Source organism: Phyllostomus hastatus, unplaced genomic scaffold (genome assembly GCF_019186645.2).
Source record: "Phyllostomus hastatus isolate PE091 unplaced genomic scaffold, TTU_PhHast_1.1 phas_contig_295, whole genome shotgun sequence".
Taxonomy (NCBI): domain Eukaryota; kingdom Metazoa; phylum Chordata; class Mammalia; order Chiroptera; family Phyllostomidae; genus Phyllostomus; species Phyllostomus hastatus.
The window spans coordinates 25,814-36,860 of record NW_025333838.1 but is presented as its reverse complement, the minus strand read 5'-3'; the positions used below and the strand labels follow the sequence as shown (position 1 = coordinate 36,860).

The 11,047-nt window shown below is 46.8% G+C and overlaps 1 gene segment (V, D, J or C); it reads right to left on the bottom strand.

The window, feature by feature from the left end:
• Nucleotides 1-9,418: 9,418 nt before the first annotated feature.
• On the bottom strand, nt 9,419-10,001 carry LOC123819009. The segment is given in 2 exon segments: nt 9,419-9,852; nt 9,953-10,001. Coding segments are annotated over 2 exon segments (483 nt in total).
• Nucleotides 10,002-11,047: the final 1,046 nt, after the last annotated feature.

Sequence of the window (11,047 nt, the reverse complement as noted above, 5' to 3'; positions counted from 1 at the left end):
AATTCTTCTTTTCTGTTTTTGAAGATCTCACATGCACCAAAGGAATACTGGGGAGCAATACTTGACAATGAACATGGTGTAACAGAGACAAATTTATATGGAACACAGCACTAAGCATCACCCCTCTCCACCTCCAGTCCCACTTTGTTGAATTACGGGGAGAAACTTGATCTGTACATTTCATAGATTTGTGCTGGCTCATATAAATTTATAGTAAAACACGGCATACCTGAAAGACATGTGCTTTTGTTTTTAGCAAAGTAGAAAGGGCTTCTAATCATCATCATGTAATTTCTAAAATTTGAGAAAATACACAAACAGTCCTATGCGTCAGTAGATGTAATCAATATCTGCATTTGCCTGCTTTCTTTATTCATATATGTATTTTCACATGAAGGGGATCATGTCCTAATTTGAGCTCCATTACTAAGTTATTGTATGACCTTCATTATTTAGTGATCGTACTGTTACAAAGTTTCTTTTTTAAATTAAAATTTTAATTAATTTATTTTTAGAGTAGGGGAGGGAAGGGGAAAGAGAAACATCAGAATGTGGTTGCCTCTCATGCGCCCCCTCCTGGGGATCTGGGCATAACACAGGCATGTGACCTGACTGGGAAGTGAGCCTCTGACCTTTTGGTTCCCAGGCCAGCACTCAGTCCACTGAGCCACACCAGCCAGGGATGCAGTTTCTGATTTTAATAAAATGACACCAACACACCAGATCCGTGAAAATAGATTCTTTAAATGTTAGCAAAGCATCGTATTGACCTAAGCACTTCCTGTGCACAGAGGTGAACCAATGGAAGGCTCTTCACTGAGGATCAGGAATCCCTGTCAGTGACCAGGCTGTGTCGTCATCACTGCCCAGTGCTCTCAGTGACTCAGGGACTCCCACCTTGCCATCCATAGGGGCCCAGAGGGAGTGGATTTACCCCGCGTTTATATTAAAGTATCCAACATAAACCTTGTTAGGACAATGTGAGAATTAAGAACATATGACTTTAGAAGCTGTTAAGTACATGAACTTAGGGTCAGTGGCTGAAGGAATCTTAGGAGGGTGGTGCTGAATTAGTGAGAAGGACACCAACGTGAAGAGGTAGGAGAATGAGAAGATTGAAGTGGAAATTTTGGAAAGAGCTCACTGGTGTGTCATCCCACAGACTGCAATGACTGAAGTGTGTCTGAAAAGTGTGGGAGGTAAAAATTATTGCAAGTCAGGAGGTCAGGAGACTGAACACCAAACCCCTGTAGAAAGTGTCTGAGTGATGGTGACGTCTCCAGTGGTGACATCCTCACTGGTTGGGGAAAGAAGTGACTGAGGACAGATCTGGAGGCAGAGAAATAGCAATAAGTTCAGCAACAAAGGGCGATGTTCCGAGGCATGTGTGTGAGGAGTCGGTGTTGAAGCCGGGAAGATCGGACTGGTCTGAGAGGAGGAGGGAAGACCCAGGAGGATGAAGAATACACTGAAATAGAACACAAAATGGTCAATTCTATGTTCTGAAATAAATACAGAAGAACTTTCCTTGCTTCCCATCTCAAAGGGCAAAGGACCTTAATGCTGTAATTAACAGAATGATAAGTGCAATTTGGCTACATGATACAACTCTAGAAAATATTTGTGTGTGTGTGTGGTGGGGAGAATTCTGTTAGCATCTTAGAGGGAAAGGAGAATGGAGGGCTGAGGAGCCCTTTCCAGGGGCTCCTACCATTTAGAAGGAAAGGCCAGTGCAGGAAGGCAGGAACATGCACTGTGTGGGTAACTAAGGTCTATGTCCAGATATGCAGAGTGTTGAGCTCACAATGTGGGAGGAAAACCTAAAGTGCATTTCTACACTGTTCCCTACACAAGAATTTTAAATATATAACTTATCCTTTCTCTCCTTGTCATGTCCAAAGATACACATGTCATCTGGTGAGAATGGAGCAGAGAAGTCTTTTATTCATGACACCTGGGCGCTGAAGGGGAGCAGGAGGTTTCTGCACAGGAAGGGGGTGACTGTGCAGCGCTGTGGCTAAGCTGCTGGCACAGAGGTACACGGCCGAGTCCCCGGGTTCTGTGGATTGGATCTTCAGAGTGGAGAATGACTTATTAAACATCTCAGCTGAGAATCGCTCATTGGGCATTCCTGACTTGTCCAGAAGTTTGGCAAACCTGAAGGAAATCAGAAACTTTATGCCTTCCACTGAGGTCTGTCTGTACCAGTAAAGGTAGTCATGGTTTGCAATCGGCTCACAAGTCAGAGCCACTTCTTGTCCTCGTTCTGTCACCTTGTGTCTGGGTGTCTGGGTGACTTCAGCATGTGTGGGCCCTGTGGAAGAAGACAGAGTTTGGGTATAGGATAAGGAACATAAGTGAAATCACAGTTGGGAATATCAAAAAAATTAGATTTTTCATTTTTGGAGACTCACCTCTGCTCAGGAGACAGAGGGCCACCCAGCAGAGGAGCCTGGTGGCCATGGCAGGGTGGGACAGGCAGAGGCTCCACCCAGGCTAGGCCCTTGTGACCCTGAACACAGGAGCAGGACTTCTGGTTCCTCCGGGCTCCACAAGGTGGAGTGTGTCTTGGTAGTGACATCCCTCTGTGTCATTTCTCACAGGACCTCCTACCAACAGTGGACATTAATTGTCTGTTGAATTGACTGGAATAGGCCATATCTCTTTTAGGGTTTGATTGGACCATTCAAAGTCTCCAGGACTTTCATCAAGTGTCACTTCTCACAACCCTATTTTTCCACCATTCCTTGTTCCCTGATGTTCCATAGTCTACCATCCGCCTGCCATGGCGACATGCGTGTGCCATAGCCACTGCAGAATGTGTCCAAAAAGACAATACTCTGATCTTCGCATCCTTCATAGCCCTGTCAAGGCACTCCCTGACTCCCAGACACACAAATCTGAGTAATTCCTGGCTGGGCTGGGGCTTTTTCCTAATCTGTCCCAGTATCATTTAGATTGCACACAAGGGAGATTGTGAAGGGAAAGAAACAGATGCCCTGGGAAAGGAGGGTTGGAGTCAAGCAGCATTGACTTTATAGAACTAATCCTTGTTCGTGGTTTAGATAATGTGAAAAATAAGGTCTGAGGGTTTCAGAGCAGTTGGGCATGTGGGCTGAAGTTCAGAGACTATGAGAATCACAGGGAGTGGATTTTGCATTAAAGAAAGGAGAAAGACCTAGGAATATGGAATGTGAAATGGACATTTTGGAAGGAGAACATCTTTGTTCACTGCATGGTCTCGACTTGGACGTGCTCTTGGATAGGATTGGACACAAAATATTACTTGAAGTGAAAAGATCAGGAAGCTGGGAAGCAAGCCTGTGTGTCAATTGTCCACAGGCTGATGGAGTTCCCAGTACTGGCAGGATCCGTGGTGGGGAGGAAGGGAGTGAGGACAGGCCTGAGGGTAGAGAAGTCAGGGCAACATGAAAGGCCGTGTTGTAATCCACCTGTGTGAGGAGCTGTGTAGTAAAGCCAGGGAGAGGCAAATGTTCTACAATAAGTAGTTAGGATTTGGAGGACCAAGAATGCACTGAAATTGGACAGAGAAGCAGATTCCAACTCTTGATATCAAAGTAGGAATTTTATTCTCTTGCTAAATTGAAGATCAGGACCCCTGGATGATAGAATGAACAATGATGAATGGAATTTAGCTATAAGAGAGACTCTAGAAAACGTGTGTGTGTGTGTGTGTGTGTGTGTGTGTGTGTGTGTGTGTGTGTGATCCTGAAGGAATTCTGTTATCAACTTAGAAGGGGAGGAGAATAGGTGGCTGAGGAGACCTTACCAGGATCTCCTCTGATTCAGGTGGAAAGGCCAGGGCAGGCAGGCAGGAGCACACACAGTGCAGGTAACTGAGGTCTGTCTCTCAGGTGTGGGGAGTGCTGAGCCCACCGACAGTGAGTGAGGAAAACCTGAAGCCCATTTCCTACATTGTTCCCTGTGCTGGGGTTTCTCTGTTGATACCTTTTGCTTTCTGCCCTTGTCATGCCCCAAACCCACACATGTCTCTGGATGCAAGTAGAGCAGAGAAGTGTTTCACACAGGACACCTGGGGGCTGGTGAGAGAAGGGGAAGCAGGAGGTTTCTGCACAGGGATGGGGTGACTGTGCAGCGCTGTGTCTAAGCTGCTGGCACAGAGGTACACGGCAGAGTCCCCGGGTTCTGTGGTCTGAATCTTCAGAGTGGAGAATGACTTATTAGGCATGTGAGCTGAGAATCACTCCTTGGGCAGCCCTGTGTCATCCACAGGGTTTGCATAGTTGAAGTAAATCATAAACTCCAGTCCCTTCACTGAGGTCTGTCTGTACCAGTAAAGGTAGGCATGGCTTGAAATTGGCTCACAATTCATAGTCACATCTTGTCCCCTCTTTGTCACCTTGTGCCTGGGTGTCTGGGTGACACCAGCAATTGTGTGCTCTGTGGAAGACAACAGGCTTTCGGAACAGGAACATAAGACATTTAAAAGACATAAATTCAAACAGAACTGAGAATATTAACAGAACGCAGATTCCTAATTCCTGGGACTCACCTACTCCCAGGAGACAAAGGGCCACCCAGCAGAAGAGCCTGCTGGCCATGGCTGGGTGGGGCAGGAGGGGGCCCACTCAGATACGTGACTTGTTGAGCCTGAACACTGGAGCAAGGGCTTCTTGTTCCTCTGGGCTCCACAGGGTGGGGTGTATCTTGGTAGTGACATCACTCTCTGTCATTTCTCATAGGTCCTCCTCCCAAAGGGGGGATATTAATCCTCTTCAGTTGTATTGAGCGGTATAGGTCATGTCTTTTTTTGGGGGCCATTTGAGCCAGTCAAAGTCTCCAAAACTTTCAATTGTGACTTCTCACAACCCTGTGCTGCCACCATTCCTTGTTCCCTGCTATATTCATTATGTACAGTCTCCTAGACATGGGGGGTGCATGTGCCATCAGCACTGCAGGTTCTGGGCACCAAAACAGCACTTCCAGTCTCAGGTCCTTCACACTCCTCTCAGTGCACTGCCTGACTCCCAGACACACAAATCTAAATCATTTCAGGCTGACCTGAGGCTTTTCCCCAACCCATCCGAGGAGAATTTAGATGGACATATGGGTGATTATGAAGACACATAAACAGATGCCCTGGGAAAGGGGGGTTGGAGTTAACCAGGGTTGACTTTATAGTACTGGTCCTTGTACCTGGTTTAGGGGTTTAGATAATGTGAGAAATAAGACATGAGAGTTTCAAAGCAGTTGGGTATGTGGGCTGAAGTTCAGTGACTACAAAAATTGTAGGAAGCATTTTGCATTAGAAAAAGAAAGGAAAAGAGGACTGCAGAATGATGAAATGGAAATTTAGGGAGGAGATTATTTGTTTTTCACTCCATGGTATAGAATTGGTGCTGCTGTTGGATAAGACTAGAGGGAAAATGTTACAGAACATGAGGAGGTCAGGACACTGAGAAGCCAAACCTGTGTATACATTGTCTACATGATGACGATGCCACCTGTGGTAGCAGGATCAGTGGTGGGGAGGAAGGCAATGAGGACAGATCTGAGGGTAGAGGAGTCAGGGCCACATGAAAGACGGTATTCTAATCCATGTGTGTGAAGAACTGGCCATGGCCAGGAGGTCCAACAGTTCAGGTGGAGGCAAATGCAGGAAGCAAGAAAATAAACGTCAGGGTGACTAAAGTCTATGTCTCAGGTGTGGTGAGTGTTGAGCCCACAGACAGTGAGGGAGGGTTCCCTGAAGCTCATTTCCTAAGTTGTTTCCTTCGCAGGGGTTTCAAATTTGTTAGGTAATCCTTTCTGTTCTTGTCATGCCCCAAACCCATACATGTCTCATGGTGACAGCTGAGCAGAGAAGACTTTTACACAGGACACCTGGGGGCTGATGAGAGAAGGGGAAGCAGGAGGTTTCTGCACAGGGAGGGGGCGACTGTGCAGCGCTGTAACTAAGCTGCTGGCACAAAGGTACATGGCTGAGTCCCCGGGTTCTGTGGGCTGGATCTTCAGAGTGGAGAACAACTTATTAGGCATCTGAGCTGAGAATCTCTCCTTGGGTATCCCTGTCTCATCCAGAGGACTTTGATTGTGGAAGTAAATAAGTAACTTTATGCCCTGCACCAAGGTCTGTCTATACCAATAAAGGACAGGGTCGCCTGAAATTGGTTCGCAACTCAGAGTCACTCCTCGTCCCCTTGTTGTCACCTTGTGCCTGGGTGTCTGGGTGACTCCAGCATGTGCAGGCTCTGTGGAAGAAGACAGAGTTTGGGATCAGGATAAGGAACATAAATGGAAACATAACTGGGAATATCAACAAATGCAGATTCCCCACTTCTAGGGACTCACCTACTACCAGGAGACAAAGGGCCACCCAGCACAGGAGCCTGGTGGTCATGGCAGAGTGGGGGGCAGGAGAAAGCTTCACCTAGATGAGGCCCTTGTGAGCCTGTGCACAGGGGCAGGGCTTGTGGTTCCTCTGGGCTGCACAGGGTGGAGAGCGACATGGCTCTCTGTCGTTGCACAAAGATCCTCCCCCCAAAGACGAACATCAGTTCTGTGCAGCAGGTCACTGGGACGGTCTCACGGGTCCTGGGACCCAGCCCTGCACCTGGGCTCTTTCTGGTGAGAAACACCGATCATGTTTGGGCCTTTACCACCCCTCCCTGCTCTGACTTCACAGAAATCTTATCTTTAGAGCTGAGATATTTTCTTTTTATTTTTTAAAAAATCCTATATGCACTGAATTCTGGGGAGTAATACTTTACAAATGAACTTGGTAATAAGTGAGACAATTTGAAATAGAACACAGCACTAAGCATCACCCCTCTTCCACCTCCAGGCCCACTTTGTTGAATTACTGGTAAAACCTTGTTGCGGGTGGGTCACCGGCTAGCAGTGACCACGGCACACTGTATGGCTCGACAATACGCGAGAAAAAACACACATGCACAGAGACAAACCAGTTTCTGTGGGGAAGTAGGGACAGAATGGCCACCCCCCTAGTGGGGAGCGCGCCGATCCACCGTCCATACCTGCTTTTATTAGGCTCATTTTGCATAATAACTCAGGTAATGTACAATACTCATTAGGGGAAGTAACAAAGAACTCTGCCGGTCTATTGAGTTGGGGGTCAAAGAGCTGTAAGGCTGAGGAACAAACTAGCTTCCTCCTAAGACCCTCCTCATTCAACTGAGAGCATTCTTGAACAAAGAAGGTTTCACAGTAATTTACATGTTCTTTCTTAGGCCTGATCACCCCGGGAAATCCGCACTTCCCAGTACTGAGCTGTACTTTCCCGTCATTGTTTCAGGCTTAGGTGGAGCGCGGGAACTAAGGCCACCGAGAGATAAGGAGATTTTCTTCTGGACGCTGAGAACTCAGACTTTGTCAAAGCCGAGGAGTGAGGGTCCATCACCCCCCTTTTGCTGCAGCCCCCCCCAAGTCCTTCTTTTGGGGGGGCCTCCCAAAAGATGATCGTGCCTGGCTTGGGTTGTTCCCCCGTGGGAATCTTACCCGTCTTTGGCTAACCGACCAAGCTTTTTGGGGTTCGGCAGCAGAAACAGCATTACTGCCAGGGAGATAAGCTTTTGTCTCCTTGCCGGCTCACGGTTCCAAGGGCGTTCCCTTAGCCTTAGCTAGGCGGGGGTTTCAGCTTCTAATACCAGTCAGGGCGGTTCCCAACAAAACCTTGATCTGTACATTTCATAGATTTGTTCTGGCTCGTGTAAATTGATAGTAAAAACAAGGCATACCGGAAAGACATGTGCTTTTGTTATTAGCAAAGTAGAAAGCTTCTGTGCATTATCACGTAATTTCTAACATTTAATCAAAATATACAAACAATTTTATGTGCATTAGGTACAAATCTGCATCTATTTATTTGCCTCCTTTCCTTATTGATTTATATATGTATATATTCACATAAATGGGATCATATCCTAGTTTTTGCTTCATTATTTAGATAGTGTAGCTTCCTTATATACTGATTGTATGATTACAAAGTTCCTTTTTTTTTAAAAGTGTTTTATTTACTTATTTTAGAAGAGAGGAGATGGGAAGGATAAAGAGAGGGAAACATCAGTGTGTGGTTGCCTCTCTTGCGCCCCCTCCTGGGGATCTGGCCATGACACAGGCATGTGACCTGACTGGGAAGTGAGCCTCTGACCTTTTGGTTCCCAGGCCAGCACTCAGTCCACTGAGCCACACCAGCCAGGGATGCAGTTTCTGATTTTAATAAAATGACACCAACACACCAGGTCAGGGGAAATAGGTTCTTTAGATGTCAGCAACGTGTCCCATTGACCTAAGCATTTCCTGTGCACAGCGGGGAATGAATGAAAGCCTCTTCAGCGAAGATCAGAGAATCCCAGTCAGTGACCAGGCTGTGTCGTCATCACTGCCCAATGCTCTCAGTGACTCAGGAACTCCCACCTTGTTGTCTGTAGGTGCCCAGAGGAAGAAGGACTTACCACCAGTTGACATTAAAATATCCAACAATACACCTGGTTTAGACAATGGGAGAATTATGAACATATGACTTTAGAAGCTGTTAAGTACATGAACTGAGGGTCAGTGGCTAAAGGAATCTCAGGAGGGTGGTGCTGAATTAGTGAGAAGGACACCAACGTGAAGAGGTAGGAGAATGAGATGATCAAAATGGCAATGCTGGAAGGAGCTCATTGATGTCTCATTCCACAGACGGGAATGACTGAAGTGTGTCTGAAAAGTGTTGGAGGTAAAAATCATTGCAAGTCAGGAGGCCAGGAGACTCAGACACCAAACCCCTGTGGAAAGTGTCTGTGTGATGGTGACGTCTCCAATGGTGACAGCTTTGCTGGTGGGGGAAAGAAGTGAATGAGGACAGATCTGACGGCAGAGAAATAGCAATAAGTTCAGCAACAAAGGGCGATGTTCTGAGGCATGTGTGTGGGGAGTGGGTGTTGAAGGCGAAGAGAGGGGCCTGGTCTGGGAGGAGCAGGGAAGACCCAGGAGGATAAAGTATGCACTGAAATAGGACACAAAATGGTCAATTCTATGTTGTGAAATAAATACAGAAGAAATTTTATGGCGTTCCCATCTGAAAGGGCAGTGTGTCTTAATGATATGTATAATTTAACAGAATGATAAGTACAATTTGGCTACATGATAGAACCCTGGAAAATATTTGTGTGTGTGTGGTAGGGAGAATTCTGTTAGCATCTTAGAGGGAAAGGAGAATGGAGGGCTGAGGAGCCCTTAGCAGGAGCTCCTACTGTTTAGAAGGAAAGGCCAGTGCAGGAAGGCAGGAAATTGCTCAGTGTTGGTAACTAAGGTCTGTCCCCTGGTGAGCAGAGTGTTGAGCCCACAATTTGGGAGGAAAACCTAAACCACATTTTCTACACTGTTTCCCACACAAGAATTTTAAATTCATAACTTATCCTTTCTCTGCTTGTCATGTCCCAAAGCTACACTTGTCTCCTAGAGAGAATGGAGCAGAGGATTGTTTTATCCACGACACCTGGTGGCTGATGAGAGAAGGGGAAACAGGAGGTTCCTGCACAGGGAGGGGGTGACTGTGCAGCGCTGTGGCTAATCTGCTGGCACAGAGGTACACGGCTGAGTCCTCAGGTTCTGTGGGCTGGATCTTCAGAGTGGAGAATGACTTATTAAGCATCTCAGCTGAGAATCGCTCATTGGGCATTCCTGACTTGTCCAAAGGTTTGGCATAGCTGAAGGAAATCAGAAACTTTATGCCTTCCACTGAGGTCTGTCTGTACCAGTAAAGGTAGTCATGGCCTGCAATTGGCTCACAAGTCAGAGCCACTTCTTGTCCTCGGTCTGTCACCTTGTGTCTGGGTGTCTGGGTGACCCCAGCATGTATGGGCTCTGTGGAAGAAGACAGAGTTTGGGTATAGGATAAGGAACATAAGTGAAATCACAATTGGTAATACCAAAAAAATTAGATTTTTCATTTCTGGGGACTCACCTCTGCTCAGGAGACAAAGGGCCACCCAACAGAGGAGCCTGGTGGCCATGGCAGCGTGGGACACGTGGAGGCTCCACCCAGGTGAGCACCTTGTGACCCTGAACACAGGAGCAGGGTTTCTGGTTCCTCTGGGCTCCACAAAGTGGAGTGTGTCTTGGCAGTGACATCACTCTCTGTCATTTCTCATAGGACCTCGTACCAATGGTGCATATTAATTGTCAGTTGAATTGACTGGAATAGGCCATGTCTCTTTTAGGGTTTGTTTGGACCATTCAAAGTCTCCAGGACTTCTATCAAGTGTCACTTCTCACAACCCTGTGCTTCCACCATTCCTTCTTCCCTGATGTCTCCATAGTCTACCATCTGCCTGCCATGGCGGCATGCGTGTGCCATAGCCACTGCCGAATGTGGCCAAAAAGACAATACTCTGATCTTCGCATCCTTCATAGCCCTGTCAAGGCACTGCCTGACTCCCAGACACACAAATCTGAGTAATTCCTGGCTGAGCTGGGGCTTTTTCCTAATCTGTCCCAGTATCATTTAGCTTGCACACAAGGGTGATTGTGAAGGGAGGGAAACAGATGCCCTGGGAAAGGAGGGTTGGATTTAACCAGGGTTGACGTTATAACTCATCCTTGTACCTGGTTTAGATAATGTGAGAAATAAGACCTGAGAGTTTGAGAGCAGTTGGGCATGTGGGCTGTATTTCAGAGACTATGAGAATCACAGGGAGTGGATTTTGCATTAAAGAAAGGAGAAAGACCTAGGAATATGGAATGTGAAATGGACATTTTGGAAGGAGATTATCTTTGCTCACTGCATGGTCTCGACTTGGACGTGCTCTTGGATAGGATTGGACACAAAATATTACTGAATGTGAAGACACCAGGAAACTGGGAAGCAAACCCGTGTATAAACTGTCCACAGGCTGATGAGGTCCCCAGTGTGTGGCAGGATCCGTGGTGGGGAGGAAGGGAGTGAGGACAGGTCCGAGGGTAGAGAAGTCAGGGCAACATGAAAGGCCGTGTTGTAATCCACCTGTGTGAGAAGCTGGGTATTAAAACCAGGTTAGGGGAATGTTCTAGAATAAGTAGT